The sequence below is a fragment of the Artemia sp. Qi Xiang Cuo genome, chromosome 16 (assembly GCF_049724085.1).
Source record: "Artemia sp. Qi Xiang Cuo chromosome 16, ASM4972408v1, whole genome shotgun sequence".
NCBI lineage: Eukaryota > Metazoa > Arthropoda > Branchiopoda > Anostraca > Artemiidae > Artemia > Artemia sp. Qi Xiang Cuo.
Window position 1 is genome coordinate 45,335,691 of NC_142809.1, and position 24,380 is coordinate 45,360,070.

At 33.9% G+C, this 24,380-nt stretch overlaps 1 protein-coding gene across 1 annotated transcript in view; it reads right to left on the reverse strand.

The window, feature by feature from the left end:
• The window catches only part of Mat89Ba (nucleolar protein 6 Mat89Ba), a 466,793-nt gene that overhangs the window by 271,410 nt on the left and 171,003 nt on the right, over positions 1–24,380 (reverse strand). Inside the window, exon 12 of the mRNA XM_089102007.1 lies at positions 5,516–5,836. Within this exon, the coding sequence (XP_088958133.1) occupies positions 5,516–5,836 (321 nt within the window). The remainder of the gene's footprint in view (positions 1–5,515; positions 5,837–24,380) is intronic.

Here is a 24,380-nt window from a genome sequence, read left to right on the forward strand (position 1 = left end):
CCTGTTTTTCAAATTCTCACTGACAAAACCATAAACCACGTGGTTCGCGTCGCGCTGGTACCCCCCTTCTACTAACATCAATGTATGTTTTTGCTGCGTCTTTTGATTCAGATAATCCATGGACTGTTTTTATTATTTTTTCCAGCCACAACTAATTTTTCAACAACAAATTTTCAACATAAACTCCATGAAGATCAATGCATCTTTTGATTCAGAAAATCCTTGGAATTTTTTTATTAGTTTTTCTATTACAACTAATTTTTCAACAACAACTTTTCAACATCACCTCCATCAAGATCACTGCATGTTTTTGCCGTGTCTTTTGATTCAGAAAATCCGTGGAATTTTTTAGTTAGTTTTTTTCTATTACAACTAATTTTTCAACAACAACTTTTCAACATAACCTCCATCAAGATCAATGCATGTTTTTGCAGCGTCTTTTGATTCAGAAGATCCGTGGAATTTTTTTTATTAGTTTTTCTATTGCAACTAAATCTCAACCACAACTTTTCACATAACCTCCATCAAAATCAATGCATGTTTTTGCTACGTCTTTTGATTCAGAAAATCCATGGATTTTTTTTTAGTTTTTCTATTACAACTAATTTTTCAATAACAACTTTTCAACGTAGATAATTTCGGAGACCACACTGCCTTTCCATGACGATAAATAAAAGTTCAAATAGGGATAAAATCCTTTTAATAGACAGTGATGATAGAAATTCACAAAAATACCAGATATTTCGGTCACATATACAGTGACCGTCATCAGTAGTAAAACTCTGTCATCAGAGTTTTACTACTGATGACGGTCACTGTATATGTGACCGAAATATCTGGTATTTTTGTGAATTTCTATCATCACTGTCTATTAAAAGGATTTTATCCCTATTTGAACTTTTATTTATCAACTTTTCAACATAACCTCCATCAAGATCAATACATGTTTTTGCAGCATCTTTTGATTCAGAAGATCCGTGGAATTTTTTTTATTAGTTTTTGTATTACAATTAATTTTTCAACAACAACTTTTCAACATAACCTCCATCAAGATCAATGCATGTTTTTGATGCGTCTTTTGATTCAGAAAATCCGTGGAATATTTTATTATTTTTTCTATTACGACTAATTTTTCAGCAGCAACTTTTCAACACAACCTTCATCAAGATCAATGCATGTTTTTACTGCGTCTTTTGATTCAGAAAATCCGTTGATTTTTTTTATTAGTTTTTCTATTACGACTAATTTTTCAACAACAACTTTTCAACATAATCTCCATCAAGACCAAAGCATGTTTTTGCTGCGTCTTTTGATTCTGAAAATCCGCGGAATTTTTTTATTAGTTTTTCTATTACAACTAATTTTTCAACAGCATTTTTTCAAAATAACCTCCATCAAGATCAATGCATGTTTTTGTTGCCTCTTTCGATTCAAAAAATCCGCGGAATATTCTTATTAATTTTTCTACAAGAACTTATTTTCCAACAACAACTTTTCAACATAACCTCCATTAAGATCAATGCATGTTTTTGTTGCGTCTTTTGATTCAGAAAATCCGTGGAATTTTTTTTATTAGTTTTTCTATTACAACTAATTTTTCAACATAGCCTAAATCAAGGTCAATACATGTTTTTGCTGCGTCTTTTGATCCTCAGTGCTATTGAAATGGACCACTTTTCAACTGTTCTCCAAGTTCTGAGAACAAATTAAATAAAAAAAATCAGTTTTATTCAGCTGAAAGTAAGGAGCAACATTAAAAGTCAAAACAAACAAAATTATTCCTTATATGAAGAGGTTGCCCCTCTCCTTGATATCTTGCTCTTTACACTTAATTTTTTAGCATTTTAAAAAAAGCTTCCTATTCTAATATAAAGGCCCTTGTGTTTCAAGGGCCGTTCTGAAAAAAAAATTGGAATAAACAGTCAAAATTTAGCGCAAAGACCAAGGTATTGACGAGGGGGCAACCCCTTCATATACAAGATAATTTCTGTTCGTTTTGAGTTTTAATGCTGCTCCTTACTTCCAGTTAAAAAAAAATTATTTAATTTCTGATCGTTTTTCAAATAAAGCCAGTAAATCTGTTCACCCTTCATGAAAAATTCCCTCCTCTCGCGGGAAACTTATAGCCCGTAAAGATACGGGCTACAAGAAGGATATGAAAGCATTACCACCGAAATTCTCTCAACACTTCTTTTGTAAAATTGCGTCGAGGCGTTATCATGACGGAAGAGGGTTCCACCACGAAGCTTTCCTGGACACTTTTTAGCTTAGCCTGCTCTCAATTAGCGCAAAATATCTACAAATTTGGCAGAATTAAATGTGACCCACAGGAATGCAGAAAAACCCTCATACCCATTCAATGTCCGTTTCTATTCTGGGGGGGGGGGGTAACTGTTCGTACTTGAAATTTTGAAAGTTCACAATTAAATAAATTAACAAACAAATGATTTACCCCAGTTTCAAGAAGAACAGATAACTCATTGCTCAATCAAAAGACAACTAAAAGACAGTGATTGCTTCACAAAGTATATATGATTTCCCCGTAGCTTCACAAAAAGCAGATAATTCAGTTCTTAATCAAGATCCTGCGACAAAACACTTTAAAGTAACTGAGTTTACATGACGGAACAGATCCAACATTTTAAAAGTCTATAAGAATAAACTTTTCAAACATACATAAGGCAGATACTAAGGCGGAGGATCAATGCTAATATTCAGAGAGGGCATCTTAGGTCACAATAAAAGCTTATTATATAGAATACAATTATGAAAAAGAAAAGCTTCTTAGAGACAAAAGTATAGTCTAAGATAGTCTCTACTTTGAGGCTCATGGGATTTAATCTCTTATGTTCCTTGTTTGTGATGCCTTATCTTTTAACTGGCTATTTTATTGTTTATAAATGGATACTTCCACTTCCACAGAGAAAAGCAATATCCTGTTTTTCTGTAATCCAGAAAAAAAATGATGCCAAGTAAGATCCATATGAACATAGAAAAAAAAACACCTGTTACATATCGGTAGAACTGATATGTCACCTTATCTCAGCAGAATTAAAACTAGGAGGAGGGAAATCTAGGAGGAGGGGATATCTTTTCAATATGTGGTAAAGTATCAAGAACATTATTTTTTTTTTCTGGACAATCTTGTGGCGCGGGGGTCAGTGGCGTGACTCAGTAAGCTCAGCCAGAGTCGACCCAGCTCTAAATGGGTACCTGGAGAAATCTGGGGAAGTTAAACAGGAAGGTTGTGCGAAAGCACAGAATGGTCGGTCCCCAACGCCCTCCTGGCTGAAGGGCCAAGAAACGGAGATCAGCACCGCCAGTAGGGACTGTAAAGTTCAATACCGTATTCTTTACCCTTTTTTTACTTTTTATTCCCAAGGACAACTGCACCTTCAAAGAAAGGTTACACTTTCTTAAGCTGTTTGGTTCCATTTTTTTTACCTTATTTTTGCGTTTAAGCCTTGTTTGAGTTTTTTTTTGTGACTTGGGATCCGCTACTATTAAAACTTTATAGCTGCTTCCGAAGGTCCTTTTTCTTTAAAATTTGAATTCCCGATTTTTTCTAATTCTTTAAGACGTATAAATGTTGCAAACGTTGCAAGAGTTATTTGCAACATCAGACGGTTGTAATCATTTTTCTTTCAAGAACTGAGATAAACGCTTAATACTTATTTTTTATACTTATTTTTGCGTTTAAGCCTTGTTTGAGTTTTTTTTTGTGACTTGGGATCCGCTACTATTAAAACTTTATAGCTGCTTCCGAAGGTCCTTTTTCTTTAAAATTTGAATTCCCGATTTTTTCTAATTCTTTAAGACGTATAAATGTTGCAAACGTTGCAAGAGTTATTTGCAACATCAGACGGTTGTAATCATTTTTCTTTCAAGAACTGAGATAAACGCTTAACACTTCTCCAATTTCACCAATTACACTAATTAATTTAAATGCTCCTATTATTACACTAAAAAAATGCAAAGTGTCGCCAAACGCTAGATGGCGTCGGCAGTGCGAGTTCCCTTGCTACTCTTTGCTCTTTTTCTACAAAAAGATTTTCCATCTCAAACTTTTCCATGTTTGAAAAGTTTGTGCGGTCAAAATCCAAAAGGATAATTCAACAAGAATACTATTAAGACTTGTGGCAAGCCATTTTTTCTATAATTACACTTTCTCTACTTTTATTCTATTTATGGATTTGTTCTATTATTCTTCTTTCATTCTATTCACTTCATTTCTTCTATTTATTTTAGTTATTATTATTCTATTATTTTAATATATCTGTTATTCTATTTATTTATTATTCTATTTATTCAATCTTTTATTCCTTTTATTTCTTTCATTCGGTTAATCTGATGCATTGCTGATTAGTCGGAAACTTCGAATTTGCACTTTTTCAATTCAAACCTAAAATGAATTAACCTCAGTAATAACTTTATCATTAGCATAATGTTATTTTTTTTCTTGAAGGAGGGGGGGGGTATATTGTTTTAGATCGTTCCTTCTTTTGTTTAATGATGCTTTTTTTTGTACTGTTGTCAAAAATAATGGGGATAAGTCACTTATGGGGATAATGGGGAAAGGCAAGCATTGAATTTTTTCCAGACCACAGTTCCTTTCTTTGACGAAACGAAAGGACTTATCCCTATTGAAACTCTTAGTCGTTAAGGCAATCATTGCAATTTTTAAAAAGTATATTACTGAATTTACCGTTTCCAAATGAAACGGTAAGAAAATAGTAGCTTAATCCCGTAAATATAAGATCTAACTCATTTCCATCACATGTTTGGTTGAGCTGACGAATTAAGCTTAAAAGGCTGTTTATACTAGAAATGAAGTTATCCTTTTAATTACAGCGCAACACCACCCAAATATTAGTACTTGGAACAGATAAGACAACCTCGACAGCTATTTTTAAAAGGCTGCGAAAAAAGACCGAAAGCTATAAACAAATTACAAAAAATTACAAATAACAAAAAACAATCACAAATTACAAAAAAAAATAAAAAATTTACAAGTGCACATTCTCATGTCACTTTTCCTTCCAGCGCATCAAAAACAAGTATATATATATATATATATATATATATATATATATATATATATATATATATATATATATATATATATATATATATATATATATAAAACAGCCTTATGAGTGACTAATCCAGGCTGTAATTTAAAGTGAACACAAAAAAAAATTGAAGTACAAAGGAAAAGGAAGATCAAGAGACAAAACCAAATGACGATAATTATTAGTCACTGAATAAATACAAAACAAAGCAGATATTTCAACAAAAACCTCCGCTACGTCTTCAGTGCTAAAAAAAAACATACATACGATATTTATGTAGACTAAAAAGAATAAAATTTGGAAGTAATCGTAACAGAAGCAACACCTTAACGGAGTATATTTTTGTTTTCTTTTTTTTTTTGGGGGGGGGGGGGTTCGTAAATCATGCATACCCACTGAGTTTAGGACCTATTTATCAAAAACGAAATGCATGAAAATCTCACCGTAAGTGGGGTGTCACTGAGATCACGAAGCTGTCTTCCAAGTGATTCCATAGCTTTCATTACGGCTGCATTAGCTTCCTCCCCACTACCATAATTTTCAACCATCGGCTTCTTTAAGATATTTTCCAACTGGTCAGCTACATATGTAAGATTCTTAATATTCAAATGTCTCTCCAAAATATACGTAACAATCTGTTTTGTAATCAATCTTCTTTCGTAGAGATTTGTAGCTGGAAAAACCACAGCTTCACAAATAGTCCCGTCTTGAAATCGTCGCAGTTGGGCTTTCTCACCCCAAAAACTCCGAAACTTCTTAGCTTCCTGGAATTGATTCATTTAAGTTTAACATCAGGGTGCAAGAATAGGTTTGAAAATCAATGTTAAGAAGACTAAGTCGCTAGGACAAGGAATAAGTGAAGGTGAAGAGGTGATGTAAATAGCGATGAAGACCACCTTGCCTTTCCATCATAAACAATAAGTAGAGCAACAGGGAAATTTTTATACAAGACAGTGGACACCTTAATACATATGACCGAAATTTACAATTTACCTTGGAAATAAAATATGCAAATAAATTACCGTTTCCGGATGTATTAATTATTCGTAGTACTGATAAACTTGATTTTACATTTTGCAGAAAACCCACACAAAATAACAGATATCTACATTTTAAACTCAAAAATGCCCCACAAGTTAAAAGAGCTGTTGTTACATCTCTTATCGATCGTGCCCTAAACATTTGCTCTGAATCTCAAATCTTAGATGAACTAAATTTTATTAGAGACATAGTTTTTGGAAACGGTTATCCTATTGTCTTTATTAACAAAAATTAAATAAAAAAAAACAAGTTTTTTTAACTGAAAGTAAGGAGCGACATTAAAACTTAAAACGAACAGAAATTATTCCGTATATGAAAGAGGATTTCCCCTCCTCAACGCCTCGCTCTTTACGCTAAAGTTTTTCATTGTTTAAAAAAATAGAGTTGTGGGAAAGTCAAACATTGGCGTAAAGAGCGAGGCGTTGAAGAGGGGACAGCCTCTTTCATATACGGAATAATTTCTGTTCATTTTAAGCTTTAATGTCGCTCCTTACTTTCAGTTAAAAAAAACTTGTTTTTTTTATTTAATTTTTGAAAGTTTTTGAATAAATGCAGGTTTTGATTTTGACTCACCGTACATGAATAATTAGAACAAAATTTGCATATTAATTTACTTTTATTTGGTTAAATGGCTTTCTCGAAACTTGTTTAATTTTATTTATGAACGTTTTTATTAGTAATAAATATACGTAACTTACAAATTAACTTACGTAACGAACTTTTATATTCATATATTTTTAATACGTATATAAGGGGGTTCACCCCCTAGTCAATACATTGCTCTTTAAGCGAAAGTTCGAATTTTGTTCCAACTCTTTAAAAATGACCACTGAATCACAAAGGCTGTTAATTAAAATAAATTGATGTTATTAACGTGATCATGTACCTGTGGCTGATAGAACATGTTTTAGACTAGAGTTGGAGCCCACAAAAATAGGTAATATTTTAGGATTGTTTACTTTGTTGAGACTGCTGCTGTTGTATCTGAAAAACTTGTTTTTTATATTTAATTTCTGATATTTTTTTAATAATGCTGGGAAGTCCGGCGTCCCCTTCATAGCAATTTCCCTTCCCCCATGAAAACTTCCTTCATGGAATGATCCTCCCACATAACTCCAGACCCAGTCACCCCCCCCCACTACCAGGAAAAATCTCCCCTGAAAACGTCTGTATACTTCCCAATAACCAATACTATATGTTAACATTGGGTAAAGTTCATAACTTTCAGCCCTCCCTCCGGGAACTTTGGGGGATTAAGTCATCCTAAAAGACATACTTATAATATTTTCGAACATGCTGAACAAAATGACTATCTCAAAATTTTGATCGGGTGACTTTGGAAAAAAAATGAGCGTGGGAGGGGGCCTAGTTGCCCTCCATTTTTTTTTGGTCACTTAAAAAGGGCACTAAAACTTTTAATTTCTATTCCAATGAGCCCTCCCACGACATTCTAGGACCACTGGGTCGATACGATCACTCCTGGAAAAAAAAAACAAAAAAAAAAAAAAAATGAACACCCGTGATCTTTCTTCTGGCAAAAAATGCAAAATTCCACATTTTTGTAAATAGGAGCTTGAAACCTCTACAGTAGGGTTCTCTGATACGCGGAATATGATGGTGTGATTTTTATTAAGGTGCTATAACTTTTAGGGGGTCTTTCCCCCTTTTTTCTAAAATCAGCCAAATGTTCTCAGGCACGTAACTTTTGATTGGTACGATTAAACTTGATGAAATTTATATATTTGAAATCAGCATTAAAATCTGATTCTTGTGGTGTATCTATTTGTATCAAAATACCGTTTTCTAAAGTTTCGGTTACCATTGAGCCGGGACGCTCCTTACTGACAGTTCGTTACCACGAACTGTTTGAAACAATTAGCCCGAGATTGGCAAGACACTCAAATCAAGGGTCTTTTACCATGTGAAGTTCTCGCCAAGCCCTCAAATATAATTTACCTTCCATATATTCCAAAAGTCACTACAAGTTTAAAAAAAGTTTGCACACAAAATAATTTTTATGTATAACATCTACCAATAACTTTAAAATCATGAATCTCCTAAACTCTGGCAAAGATATAACCCCAGTTACTCACCAAAGAGGGGTTTATCAAATACCATGTGACTGTGGCGACTTTATTGTTGGTAGAACCCATAAAAATTTAGAAAAACACCTACAACAACACAAAGATGACATAACTAAAGCTTTAAATTCTAATAGTACAAATATTCCTTTTGATTCTGCTTTAAGCAGTCATATCTATGATAACCGTAGCCATAAAATGCTTTTTGAAGAAACTTGCCATATTAGCATAAAACAGGTGGTTCGAGAGGCAATTGAAATCAAAATCAAAATAAACATTAATATTTCTTTAAATAGAAATTTGAGGGAAATATTCGATTAATGCCTTATATACGAATTTAATTAGAAATGATTTAACTAATTATATTTAAAAACCGGTGAATAATTCCACTCAACTTGTTACAGATAGACCTTTTATGCTGGCTGCCAAGAAGGCCAGATTAGCTTTAAGAACTTGTCTTTAAGTGGTTTTTTTTTTTTTTTCTGAATGAATTGTATTTTTCCACTTAGCTTGGTGTACCAGTCCTGGTTGAACTTCCTTGAAGTAATGATGCTAGGACTGTTTTGAAAATTTTAACAAACTTTTTTCAGTTTTAATGATCGAATTTTAATGTGAGTTTCTTTTATATTGGTTTTTACTTCTTTTGTTCTGCTGAGGACGACCCTTGGATATAGGGTCGAAATATTCATTTAAACTTGCGTTCCACTGTCTTGTATAAAACATTGCCCTGTTGTTCTACTTATCAAACAGTTCGTGGTAACGAACTGTAAGTAAGGAGCGACCCGGCTCAATGGTAACCGAAACTCTAGAAAACGGGTTTTTGATACCAATAGATACATCAAAAGAATAAGATTTCAATTTTGATTTCAAATATATAACTTTCATCAAGTTTAGTGCTACCCATCAATAGTTACGCGCCTGAGAAAATTTGGCTGATTTTCAAAAAAAGGGGGAAAGACCCCCTAAAAATTATAGAACCTTAATGAAAATCACACCATCATATTCAGCGTATCAGATAACCCTACTGCAGAGGTTTCACGCTCCTATATACAAAAATATGGAATTTTGCATTTTTTGACAGAAGAAAGATCACGGATGCGTGTTTATTTGTTTGTTTGTTTGTTTTTTTGTTTTTTTCCCCAGGGGTGATCGTATCGACCCAGTAGTCCTAGAGTATCGTGGGAGGGCTCATTGGAACGGAAATTAAAAGTTCTAGTGCTCTTTTTAAATGACCAACAAAAAAAGGAGGGCAACTAGGCCCCCTCTCACGCTCATTTTTTCCCAAAGTCTCCCAATCAAAATTTCGAGATAGCCAGTTTGTTCAGCATGGTCGAAAATATGATAAATATGTCTTTTAGGATGACTTAATCTCCCGAAGTTCCCAGAGGGAGGGCTAAAAGTTATGAGCTTTACCCAATGTTAACATATTGTATTGGTTATTGGGAAGTATACAGAAGTTTTCAGGAGGTTTTTTTTCTGGTAGTTAAAGGGAAGGGTGGGTCGGTGGTTATGTTGGAGGATCTGTTCACGTAGGACGTTTTCATGGGGGAAGGGAAATTGCCAGGATGGGGGTGCCAGACTTGCCAGATTTATTTTTTGTTTATTGGGAAGTATACAACCATTATCAGGAAGTATTTTTTCTGGAGGGGGGGGGCTAGAGGAGGGGGTTACTCTGGATAATATCTCCGTGGAGGAGGTTTCTTTGGGGTAAGGGACATTTCTATGAAGGGGGCGCCGGATTTCCAAGCATTATTTTAGAAACATTCAGAAATTAAATTAAAAAAAAATAAGTTTTTTCAACTAAAATGTAAGAAGGAACATCAGAACTTAAAACCAACAGAAATTATAACATATCTGAGAGGGATCTCCCCCAAGTCAATACCTCACTCTTTACGCTACAGTTTTTTTTAGTGCTTACAAAAGAGCTATCTTTTCGAATTAAGCAGCCTGTTTTATTATGGGTTTTTTTAATCAAAATTTTTTTTAACTTTTAACTTAAATTGGGTGTTTTTGAAAAAGGGGATAACCCCCTCATATAAGTAATAACATATACGTAATAAAAAAAAAAACAATAAAAAAAAAAGCGATACGGCTCAATATTAATCGAAACTTTTAAAAACAAAATTTTGTTGTCTATAAATGTATCAAAATAATGTGTTTATAATGCTGATCCTAAATATCTAAAATTTATTAAGTTTAGTATTACTCATCAAAGGCTACAAGCCTGAGAAAATTTACTCGATTTTTTAAAGAGTGGGGAAACACCCCCTACAGGTGAAATAATTTTAATGAAAATCACGCCGTCAGATTCAGCGTATCAGAAAAAACTATTACATAGGTTTCAAGCTCATATCTGCAAAAATCTGCAACTTTGTATTTTTTGCCAGAAGAAAAATATACGAATATAGAAGTTAGTTACGTAAGTTAATTTGTAAAGACATCCATTTAGCAAAAGAAAAGTAAAATTTTTATGCAAATAAAAGCTGCATTAACTAAAAAACGATCAGAAATTAAATAAAAAAACAAGTTTTTTAAACTGAAAGTAAGGAGCGACATTAAAACTTAAAACGAACAGAAATTATTCCGTATATGAAAGGGGCTGTCCCCTCCTCAACGCCTCGCTCTTTACGCTAAAGTTTGACTCTGTCTCACAACTTTATTTTTTAAAACAATAAAAAAATTTAGCGTAAAGAGCGAAGCGTTGAGGAGGGTACAGCCCCTTTCATATACGGAATAATTTCTGTTCGTTTTAAGTTTTAATGTCGCTCATTACTTTCAGTTTAAAAAACCTGTTTTTTTTTATTTAATTGATTATGAAGAGGTGATGCCGCGTAACGAGAAGATCGATCGAGTGGACAGCTTTGCTTACCTAGGTCATATTATTAGTAAAGATGGTGGATGCCGTATAGATGTTAAAAGTAAAGTAGCCAAGGCCCATGGTGTTTTTTCACAGCTGAAGAAAATTTCGAAGAGTAGAAAGATAAGTCTGCGATTAAGGATAAAAAAAAATTGGAAGCTAAAGAAATGTTAGTGGTCAAGCATGGTTCTGAAGCGTGGGTGCTCCGAAAGACGGAGGAGGATTGGCTAGTGTTTTCAAGCGAAATTTTTTTAGGTACCCGGCTGACTGACCGTATTTCAAACAGTAGGCTGTACAAAAAATGTGGCTCAATCTCGCTTTCTAGGGCTATACTGAGAGAATAGTTAAGATGGCTAGGACACGTTCTGCCGATAACAGATGACAGATTGTCAACGATAATCCTTGTCGGCAAAACATCTAGGGCCAAAGGAAAAGCATGTCGTCCCAGAATGGGGTGGGAGGATGTCGTAAGAAAAGATTTAGAGGAAATTGTGAACTTCTTGGGAGGGTGTAAAGAGAATGGCTTTGAATAGATTGGGATGGAGAAGGAGCGTGCGTAGGTGTGTTGGCCTCAGGAGGCCTGGTGCTGCAATGAGTCATTAGCATTAGTAGTAGTCATAATTTAGCTTTATTTCTCTTTTAATATCTTACTATATATAAATGGTAAGCGTCTGCAAACTTCCAGATACTCAATAATTTTATAACAACCACCTGATGATATATGAAACAGGTACTTGAAGCCCATGAGAACAGATAAGAACGAGACCTCGTCACGAACGAGAACGACGCGTCAGTAAGTTCTATAATGAAGCCACAAGACGATTGGATATTTCTCATTATAAAGATTGCATACAGTTAATAGCTTCCGTGGTGAAGCTACAAATTTTAGACGTAGATTGTTCCCTGTATTTTCTCACGGCTGAGATATCGAGCTGAGAGATCGAATTGACACTTTCAGAAAAAATTTTAAGGGTGAATTTGAATCAAACTCTGGAAGTGGTTCTCAATATCCAAAGACCATCTAAAACGATCATTTCATCGAATTTTGGGGCTGATTCTCAACATCAAAAGAGCAGCCATAACCAGGTAGTTAAAGCAGACGAAAAACAACAAAAAACTTGTGCTTTGAGGCGGTATACCTTACGGTTATCCTTTTCAGACCAAAATTCAGGGAATGAAACATTGTATTTATATACATCTTATTAGATGAAAACAAAGGCTAAGTCGACGTGAAAAAAAAGATGAAGTGAAAGCTGAAAAAGTTAAGTGAACTTCTATCACAGTCGTTTCATTGTTGGTCAAACCTTTTGTTGGTTCTTGTATCTAAGTTGGAGGTCCTTTTTTCCCAATAAGCGAACTAATATTGTTAAAACTTTTTCTGTTCTTTTTCCGCTAAGACAAGCCTTGACTTTAATAGAAAAAAAGTCATTTCCGTGAATTCTATCAGTTGACCTTAGAAAAATCAAAATAAAAGTGAGTTAAAGTGGGACATGCACCTCTGTTTTCTTAGAGAAGGAACAAGAAAGGGTCCCATGACGACTTAAGAAAAAACTTCAGTTAAGGGAAAAGAAGGGCTCCAAAAAACTCAGGATCTTCCTTACGACATTTCCGCTCTAACTAAAATAAAGAAAATAAAGGAGAATAAAGGAAGATGGGAAGAGCAATTTATTTTACTGTTTGGAAATGTTACTCCGAATTATTTACCTTGTTTTACCTTATTTATTCAAAGTTACTCCAAATTACTACTCTAAATTATTTACCTTATACATATCGAGTGCAGAGAAGCACTTAGTTTTATTCTGTTTAGATTAAAAATTATTTGAAACCAACCACTGATTTCTTATAACACATCTTACAGCACCGGGAACATCGTCAGTGCTGCTGATGTTACTAGTCTTCCATCCAGTTCAATCACTAGGTTTTATGGACATGTTGCATAATTACTTAAAAAAAAACAACAGATTGCTAATTAAGGGTAAAACCCTCATGGGTCAGATTCAAGTGGATATTTAGCGCTAAACAAAGCAGATTTCCATACCCTCTAGCCCACGCGATAACATATCTAGATAACCGGAGCATACTCTTTGAATACGCGTGTCTTGACAAAATATTCCAATGGCAAAAGCCATATATTGCTGTCCATATATTTTGGCAACAGCGGCCCACCTCCTATTTCACGTTGCTCTCGTAAGGCATCCGATCTTTACGCTGAAACTTCAACATTCATCAACATAGATCATAATTTCAATAAAACATAATATAACTTAAGCTTTAGTCTTTAATACTCAGACAATGTAAGTGACAACAGTAAGCTGGAGCTTGAAAATGGCGTGCCTGCAGTTTCAGTGATAGTTGCTCGTCTTACCTGATCGAGTGCAGTTGCTTGAAGCATGCTGAGGCAAGGGCAAGGCGTCGTTTAATGTTTTTTGAGTAGTCATTTGTGGACCGCTTGTAGAATACACGGATGGATACATCTCAACGTAATATCTGATGAGCTCTATTTGATAACATAAGGTCATTTGCTCGTTTTGATTTGTTACTATTTTGTCTAGTTCCTTTTTTTTAATTGAATATTCTTTTGAACTGTGATGTTTAAGGATGAAGGGTTAAATGTTTTAAAAGAAATATAAGTTTCATGGAAGGGAGTAAACAGTAACAAACAGTAACAGGGTAACAGTAACAGTAACATATTCTTTTGTACTGTGATGTTTAAGGATGAAGAGTTAAATGTTTTAAAAGAAATAGAAGTTTCATGGAAGGGAGTAAACAGTAACACACAGTAACAGGGTAACAGTAACAGTAACAATTTTTTTTTACTGTGATGTTTGAGGATGAAGGGTTAAATGTTTTGAAAGAAATAGAAGTTTCATGGAAGGGAGTAAACAGTAACAAACAGTAACAGGGTAACAGTAACAGTAACATATTCTTTTGTACTGTGATGTTTAAGGATGAAGAGTTAAATGTTTTAAAAGAAATAGAAGTTTCATGGAAGGGAGTAAACAATAAAAACAGTAACAGTAGCAGTAACATATTCTTCTGTACTGTGATGTTTGAGGATGAAGGGTTAAATGTTTTGAAAGAAATACAAGTTTCATGGAAAGGAGTAAACAGTAACAAACAGTAACAGGGTAACAGTAACATATTCTTTTGTACTGTGATGCTTAAGGATGAAGGGCTAAATGTTTTGAAAGAAATAGAAGTTTCATGGAAGGGAGTAAACAGGAGCAAACAGTAACAGCGTAACAGTAACAGTAACATATTCTTTTGTACTGTGATGTTTAAGGATGAAGGGTTAAAAGTTTTAAAAGAAATAGAACTGTCATGGAAGGGAGTAAACAGTAACAAACAGTAACAGCGCAACAGTAACAGTGACATATTCTTTTGTTCTGTGATGCTTAAGGATGAAGGGTTAAATGTTTTAAAAGAAATAGAACTTTCATGGAAGTGAGTAAACAGTAACAAACAGTAACAGCGTAACAGTAACAGTAACATATTATTTTGTACTGTGATGTTTAAGGATGAAGGGTTAAATGTGTTAAAGAAATAGAAGTTTCATGGAAGGGAGTAAACAATAACAAATAGTAACAGGGTAACAGTAACATATTCTTTTTTACTGTGATGTTTGAAGATGAAGGGTTAAATGTTTTGAAAGAAATACAAGTTTCATGGAAGGGAGTAAAAAGTAATAAACAGTAACAGAGTAACAGTAACAGTAACATATTCTTTTGTACTGTGATGCTTAAGGATGAAGGGTTAAATGTTTTAAAAGCAATAGAACTTTCATGGAAGGGAGTAAACAGTAACAAACAGTAACAGCGTAACAGTAACAGTAACATATTATTTTGTACTGTGATGTTTAAGGATGAAGGGTTAAATGTTTTAAAAGAAATAGAAGTTTCATGGAAGGGAGTAAACAGTAACACACAGTAACAGGGTAACAGTAACAGTAACAATTTTTTTTTACTGTGATGTTTGAGGATGAAGGGTTAAATGTTTTGAAAGAAATAGAAGTTTCATGGAAGGGAGTAAACAGTAACAAACAGTAACAGGGTAACAGTAACAGTAACATATTCTTTTGTACTGTGATGTTTAAGGATGAAGAGTTAAATGTTTTAAAAGAAATAGAAGTTTCATGGAAGGGAGTAAACAATAAAAACAGTAACAGTAGCAGTAACATATTCTTCTGTACTGTGATGTTTGAGGATGAAGGGTTAAATGTTTTGAAAGAAATACAAGTTTCATGGAAAGGAGTAAACAGTAACAAACAGTAACAGGGTAACAGTAACATATTCTTTTGTACTGTGATGCTTAAGGATGAAGGGCTAAATGTTTTGAAAGAAATAGAAGTTTCATGGAAGGGAGTAAACAGGAGCAAACAGTAACAGCGTAACAGTAACAGTAACATATTCTTTTGTACTGTGATGTTTAAGGATGAAGGGTTAAAAGTTTTAAAAGAAATAGAACTGTCATGGAAGGGAGTAAACAATAACAAACAGTAACAGCGCAACAGTAACAGTGACATATTCTTTTGTGCTGTGATGCTTAAGGATGAAGGGTTAAATGTTTTAAAAGAAATAGAACTTTCATGGAAGTGAGTAAACAGTAACAAACAGTAACAGCGTAACAGTAACAGTAACATATTATTTTGTACTGTGATGTTTAAGGATGAAGGGTTAAATGTGTTAAAGAAATAGAAGTTTCATGGAAGGGAGTAAACAATAACAAATAGTAACAGGGTAACAGTAACATATTCTTTTTTACTGTGATGTTTGAAGATGAAGGGTTAAATGTTTTGAAAGAAATACAAGTTTCATGGAAGGGAGTAAAAAGTAATAAACAGTAACAGAGTAACAGTAACAGTAACATATTCTTTTGTACTGTGATGCTTAAGGATGAAGGGTTAAATGTTTTAAAAGCAATAGAACTTTCATGGAAGGGAGTAAACAGTAACAAACAGTAACAGCGTAACAATAACAGTAACATATTCTTTTGCACTGTGATGCTAAAGGATGAAGGGTTAAATGTTTTAAAAGAAATAGAACTTTCATGGAAGGGAGTAAACAGTAACAAACAGTAAAAGTAACAGTAACATATTCTTTTGAACTGTGATGTTTAAGGATGAAGGGTTAAATGTTTTAAAAGAAATAGAAGTTTCATGGAAGGGAGTAAACAATAACAAACAGTAACAGGGTAACAGTAACAGTAACATGTTCTTTTGTACTGTGATGTTTAAGGATGAAGGGTTAAATGTTTTAAAAGAAATAGGAGTTCCATGGAAGGGAGTAAACAATAACAAACAGTAACAGCAACGGGAACATATTCTTTTGTACTGTGATGTTTGAGGATGAAGGGTTAAATGTTTTGAAAGAAATACAAGTTTCATGGAAGGGAGTAAACAGTAACAAACAGTAACAGGGTAAGAGTAACAGTAACATATTCTTTTGTACTGTGATGTTTAAGGATGAAGAGTTAAATGTTTTAAAAGAAATAGAACTTTCATGGAAGGGAGTAAACAGTAACAAACAGTAACAGCGCAACAGTAACAGTGACATATTCTTTTGTGCTGTGATGCTTAAGGATGAGGGGTTAAATGTTTTAAAAGAAATAGAACTTTCATGGAAGGGAGTAAACAGTAACAAACAGTAACAGCATAACAGTAACAGTAACATATTATTTTGTACTGTGATGTTTAAGGATGAAGGGTTAAATGTTTTGAAAGAAATAGAAGTTTCATGGAAGGGAGTAAACAGTAAAAAACAGTAACAGCGTAACAGTAACAGTAACATATTATTTTGTACTGTGATGTTTAAGGATGAAGGGTTAAATGTGTTATAGAAATAGAAGTTTCATGGAAGGGAGTAAACAATAACAAACAGTAACAGGGTAACAGTAACAGTAACAGTAACATATTCTTTTTCACTGTGATGTTTGAAGATGAAGGGTTAAATGTTTTGAAAGAAATACAAGTTTCATGGAAGGGAGTAAAAAGTAATAAAAAGTAACAGAGTAACAGTAACAGTAACATATTCTTTTGTACTGTGATGTTTGAGGATGAAGGGTTAAATGTTTTGATAGAAATACAAGTTTCATGGAAGGGAGTAAACAATAACAAACAGTAACAGGGTAACAGTAACATTAACATATTCTTTTGTACTGTGATGTTTAAGGATGAAGGGTTAAAAGTTTTAAAAGAAATAGAACTTTAATGGAAGGGAGTAAACAGTAACAGGGAGTAAACAGGGAGGCCTAAAAGACTAGATTGTAGGAAGAGGCCTATCAGGCATATCGCTGCTGGGATGAGTTTTCAGTATTAATAGTAGTCATGTCTTGCCTTATTAATCACACCCTGATTTACCCTAGACTACTGTATTATTGTTACGCCATATTTTAGATTTTTTTTTTCTCCTGATATATGGTAATCATGTAAGGGCACGTACCCAAGGGTGTGTTTGTAGTGGTAGTGGTTTGTAGTGTAGTGGCTGATTTAGTGAATATTTAGGCAAACAAATTACAAAGGAAAAAATCACTAGATTTTAGTGATTTCTTTGTTGATTTAGTGTTTTTTTTTAAATAATGTAGTAATTTATGGGCTGATTTAGTGATTATTTTGGCAAACAAATTACAAAGGAAAAAATAACTAGATTTTAGTGATTTCTTGGTTGATTTAGTGTTTTTTTTTCAATAATGTAGTAATTTATGGGCTGATTTAGTGAATATTTAGGCAAACAAATTACAAAGGAAAAAATCACTAGATTTTAGTGATTTCTTTTTTGATTTAGTGTTTTTTTTTCAATAATGTAGTACTTTATGGGCTGATTTAGTTATAATTTAGGCAAACAAATTACAAAGGAAAAAATCACTAGATTTTAGTGATTTCTTGGTTGATTTAGTGTGTTTTTTTCAATAATGTAGTAATTTATGGGCTGATTTAGTGAATATTTAGGCAAACAAATTACAAAGGAAAAAATCACTAGATTTTAGTGATTTCTTGGTTGATTTAGTGTTTTTTTTTCAATAATGTAGTAATTTATGGGCTGATTTAGTGATTATTTAGGCAAACAAATTACAAAGGATTATTTAAAAAAAACCAACAAAAACAACCAAGAAATAACTAAAATATAGTTATTTTTTCCTTTGTAATTTGTTTGCCTAAATATTCACTAAATCAGCCCATAAATTACTACATTATTGAAAAAAAAAACACTAAATCAACCAAGAAATAACTAAAATCTAGTGATATTTTCCTTTGTAATTTGTTTGTATTGTCAAAATTTTTATTTATATTTATTTAAATAATATAGTTATTATAATTACTATTATAATAGTTATTATTAACATGTTTGCTGCCAGGCCCTGTAGTTTTATTTTATGTTTACAATAGATGTCAAATCACACCATTTCATCGTTTATTTGTTTTTTATTTAGTATTGTATTTATAAAGATTTTTAAATGAAATATATACTTGTACGGTATGCCATATTATTTGATTTTGGTTTTTGCGCTTGTTTTTGAGTTCACACTTACGAATTACGACCATCTCTAGGTAGGAATTTTTAAATGAAGTATATACTTGTACGGTATGCCATATTATTTGATTTTGGTTTTTGTCCTTGTTTTTGAATTTACTGACGAAGTCCTATGTTATGTTAAAAATATTGTGTGGGTTTTTGGCAATTTTTTACTATTTGTCAATTGTATACCCAGAAAAATCAAAACAATGGTGACATAAAAAAGAGAAGTATGCATGTTTAGCTGAAAGAGGAGCAAGAAAGGGCCCCATAGGGACAAAAAAGCTGTAAGCTGGAAAATTTCTCAAGCATTTACCCTCATTTGTGGTGTTTCGGAAGCAATAGGGAAACGGTTTTTTTCGAATTTTTATCAAATATTATGAGCTTTTTGTAAATTATTTGGTTACATATTCATCACCATGCTAAACATCAATGAAACGTCCTAACAATTAACGAAGTTGAGAGCACGCCTAAGCTTTGAAACCGGCTAAAAAGGATTGTAATTTGGATGAAATTACTTAATTCGTTCATGATATTAATTTTCTTTTCTTTGACCTGGACCAAGGCCGTATCCAGGATTTTTGTTCGGGGAGGGGGTACTTTTACGATTACTTTTACGAGTGGGACGAAAATTCCGGGGAGAGGTTCGTTTCCAACCCGGTAACATCCCCCTGGATACAGCCTTTAACTGGACAGGCAAAGTTATCTTAACCATTTATCACGGTTTAGGTAATTTCGAAAACCACGCTGCCTTTCCATGACTATAAATAACAGTACGAACAGGGATAAAACCTTTTATTAGACAGTGAAAAAAAAATCAAAAAATATACTGTTGGCCTATATTTCGATCATATGTACAGTATAAAAAAAAAAAAAAAAAAAAAAAAAAAAAAAAATATATACTGGATATTTCGATCACATGTTCAGCGATCGTATTTGGTAGCCTACATATATCATTGGTTTTAATTGTTTTATTTTAGCATTGTTTTACTGTTTATGTGATCGAAATATCCCGTATATTTTTTTATTGTTTTTTTTACTGTCAAATAAAAAGGTTTTTTTTTTCACCCTATTCGAACTGTTATTTATCTATCATGCCTGTCCTATTTCATCCATATAAAAATGAAAGTTAATGTTTTGCTTTTTAACAGCATCTTCTGTTACATCTTTTGCACTTTGGATTTCATTTAGTTGGGCTTTTTACATTTATTCTGGAATTTTACATCATTTAAATAGAACATCTTCTGCACGTGTCCAAACGAACATTTTTATAACCCAAGAGGCTTTTCATATACATCCAAAGAGATACAGTGCTATCCAGTCTACTCATCCAGTGGAATGGAGACTCAAGATAGAATCAAGATTTGGAGAAAAGATAAAATGAAAACTCTCTGTTTGTTTGAATAAGTATTTTAAAGATGCTAATAAGGAGGACTGAATACAACCAGCAAGGAAAAGAATATTCATAAGTAGAAAATTTTTCAAGCAGAGAAATAAACAACAAACACAACCCAAACTTCGTTAGAATAAGGGTTTTAATTTCGTCTTTGTGTTTTGTTGTGTTTTTTGTTGTTGTTTTTGTTACTCCTTATAATGCTTATTTTTGTTCTATTTATGTATACCGAAAATATTGAAACGAATCATTCGTAGTTTATTATGGATTTCTAAAGAAAGAAAAAACAAAGAGAGAAAGAAATCCCAAGATGAAGAAAACAAACGGGATTACGGGCAGTAGAAGGAAAAGGCAAACTAAACCAACGCGGATATTTCGTCATTAAAACGTGGATATGTAGTCACATCTCAACGGCAAAAAAGGACCAGTTGCGAACATCTAAGAGTGAGCGAAGCTGGCTTGTGAAAATCATCGAAATCATCGACTGCAGAAGCAAACATCACAAACAAAGATATTAACAAAGATAAAATCCAAAATAATCTATAAAGCATAAAATTATAACTATAAAGCCATGACAAAAACAAAGAGAGAGAAAAATCTCAATATTGTGAAAACAAATGGGACAAGAACCAGTGGAAGGAATAGAAAAACTTAATCAACGGAGATATGTCACTTGCATGATACAAGACGTTGTTACCACGAAGAAACGGACACAAAGTCAAAATTAAGCTAAAATTAATAAAATCTAAAACCAAGAAATAAAAAAAAACAATATCTATATATGCAATTGTTGCTATTGTGATTGGGCACCACAGAAGCTAAATAGAGTTGCTTCAATGAGAACACTGGCGAACACTGAGAACACTGGCGAACACTGAGAACACAGTGAGAACCCTGGCGAACACTGAGAACACAGTGAAAACACTGGCGAACACTGAGAACACAGTGATAACACTGGCGAACACTGAGAACACAGTGAGAACACTGACGAACACTATGAACACAGTGAGAACACTGGCAAACACTGAGAACACAGTGAGAACACTGAGAACAGTGAGAACACTGGCGAACACTGAGAACACAGTGAGAACATTGGCGAACACTGAGAACACAGTGAGAACACTGGCTGTAGTCCCGGTGGTTTTCTTCATATTGAGATTTCTCTCTGTCTTTGCTTTTGTCGTGGCTGGCCAGTTCGGCTTTCGAACTTTCATTCTGATTTCGAAAAAGTTCTTCATAGCCATGTCAAAAATGGAAGGACTGGGCCTCAAACCCCTCAGAAAAGTAAAAATTTAAACGAAAAACGGCTATTTTAGGCAATGAAATTGCTATAAAAAAGACCGTTTTAATAGTTCATCCCCATCAGGATTAAAATCCGGGGTATATGGCCTGTACTGTAATGGAAAGACAGCACAGCGCGTTTTCTGGCACTGTCAATACGAGATAATAAATTATAAATACAATTAAAGCATTTCGACCCTATCTTTGAAATTCTTCCTCGACACAAAATAAAATGATACGAATAATACAGGAGTAAAACAATGAACCACAGAATCAAGACCACAAAAGAAGAGCATTCCACCCTTGCCATGAAAAAGGCATTCAAGTCGCCCAGCAGATGTGTAGGGCACCTCCATAGGAGGCACGGACCGAGGGGAGACCTAGTTCCTGGGGTTCATAGTTGAAATATGTTAATTTGAACAGTTCAAAATGAATTTTTCGTTCAAATTTACATTTTTGATTTAGCCTATTGGAAGACTTTGGACACAGGAAGAGTTGAGACGGCGTGGTGCTTGTAATGGTGTGGGACACCCTAGCCCGGGGTCATAAATACAGGCGTAGGAGGAGGAACGCCCCTAAGACGTAAACCGTATAGGGATCACCGGCGTGTGAACACCTCCCGGCGGCTACAAACCTTACCCCAGCATTGGGTCAAATTGCTCGGTGCAGCAGAACACCGAACGGGAGGATCCCTTCCTAGAGGGACAACTGTGAAGGGCAGATAATCCGAACTCTGGACAATGGCCTCTGCTAAGGTTAGAGAGGAATGGTATGCCGCTATCCTGACAAAACAGCCACGCAACTCCTTCTCTTTTATATAGTAATGAAATGGCGAAAAATAGAATAAGAACTTATGTAATCGCGTCAAGGGGCAACCGATGGTCTGATATCTAGAGTTAAAACAACTTAAATGGCCAGACCTCCCCCAACTCCTGCATCTAGCACCAGGTAGAACCGAATACCGTCGCCATATTCAACGACTAGTGAGAAGAGGAGAAGCCCCAATACAGCCACAAAGGCCGGATGGGATATAAGTCGTCAAGTTAGTCAAGTCTAAGGGCAGTAAACATGAAATCTGATTGGTTATGTTGGTTATGTTGAAACTTATACAACCGTAGCCTATATGTCTTAAAAATTAGAGAAAAACAAAAATTCAATTTTTAATGAAAATCCTTCATATGTAGTTATGCAGACTTGTAATCAAAATACACTAAATAAAAAAAAACATGGAGGTAACAAATGAGCAAAGAATTAGCTATAAACATATGGCACCAAGTAGCTTAAAAAGATGTAGCTTTACTTCGAAGATTTAGTAGCCTTGGGAAATCGCCATAATGTTAATATCTAAAATTTAAGAACAAAAAACGTTGTCAAATTTAAATAATCAATATTGGTTATTTATTTTCACGATTCAACGTTGCAACACTGACGAAAACGTCATGCTGCCCTAAAAATCCATAATTTTGAAACAACATAATTTTTATTGTTTTAAAAAATAAAGTTGTGTGACAGAGTCAAACTTAGCGAAAAGAGCGAGGCGTTGAGGAGGGGACAGCCCCTTTCATATACAAAATAATATCTGTTCGTTTTAAGTTTTAACGTCACTCCTTACTTTCAGTTAAAGATACTTGTTTTTGTTTTTTTCATTTCTGAACGTTTTTGAATAAATGCAGCTTTGATTTTGGCTCACTGTACATGAATAATTAAAACGAAATTTGCATAATAATTTTACTTTTTTTGGCTAATTGGCTTTCTCGAAATTTTGTCCTGACGTAACTTACGAATTAACTTACGTAACGAACTTCTATCTTTGTACGTTTTTATTACGTATATTAGGGAGCTTTCCCCCTTGTCAATACCTCGCTCTTTACGCTAAATTTCAAATTTTGTTCGAATCACTAACCCCTGAATCACAAAGGCCAGTTAATTAGAATAGATAGCTCTTTTGAAAGTACTAATAAAAAACTTTAGCGTTAAGGGCGAGGTATAGACTAGGGGGCGAACCCCCTCATATAAATAGTAATTTCGGTTGGTTAGATGCTTTATGTTGGTCCATATTATAAGCTGAAAAAAACTTGTTTTTTCTATTTAATTTCTGGTTGCGTTTTAGAAAATACTGGAAAATCCAGCGCCCCCTTCATAGAAAATTTCCTTTCCCCCAAGGAAACATCCTCCATGGAAAGATCCTCCCCCGTAACCCTCTCCTCCGAGCCCCCCCCCCCCCCCCCCCGAAAAAATCCTACCTGAAACATCTGTATACTTCCCATTAAACAATACTATTTACTTTCACTTAACCAATACTATATGTAAACAATGGGCAAAGTTCATAACTTGCAGCCTTTCCACCGGGAACTGTGGGGGATTAGGTCATCCTCAAAGACATATTTATTAGATTTTCAACTATGGTGAACAAAATGGCTATCACAAAATTTTGATTGGGTGACTTCGGGGAAAAAATGAGCGTGGGAGGGGACCAAGTTGCCCTCCAGTTTTTTTGGTCACTTAAAAAGGGCAATAGAACTTTTAATTTCTGTTTGAATGAGCCCTCTCACGATATTCTAGGACCACTGGGTCGATTCGATAACCCCTGCAAAAAAAAATAAACACGCATCTATGATCTTTTTTTTGGAAACAAATACAAATTACCATATTTTTCAAATACAAATTTCCACATTTAGGAGCTTAAAATCTCTATAGTATGGTTTTCTGATACGCTGAATCTGATGGTGTGATTTCCATTAAAGTTCTATGACTTTTAGGGTTGTTTCCCCCTTTTTTCGAAAATAAGGCAAATTTTCTCAGGCACGTAACTTTTGATGGGTAAGACTAAACTTAATGAAACCTATATATTTAAAATAAGCATAAAATCTGATTCTATTGATGCTTCTATTGGTATCAAAATTACAGTTTTTGAAGTTTCGGTTACTATTGAGCCGGATCACTCCTTAATTACAGTTCGTTACCACGAAATTACTTCATATGACAAATGCAACCTTAATAAAATAAAATGGTCGTTTCGTTTTAAAGGCTAAATTAAGTAAAGATTGGGCGATATTTACATGAGCTATAAGATGGCTGCCTTCAAATAGGGCCACTAAAAATTCAGCAAAATTGTATTTGCAAGTTTAAGCTGAATGAAATTGAGTT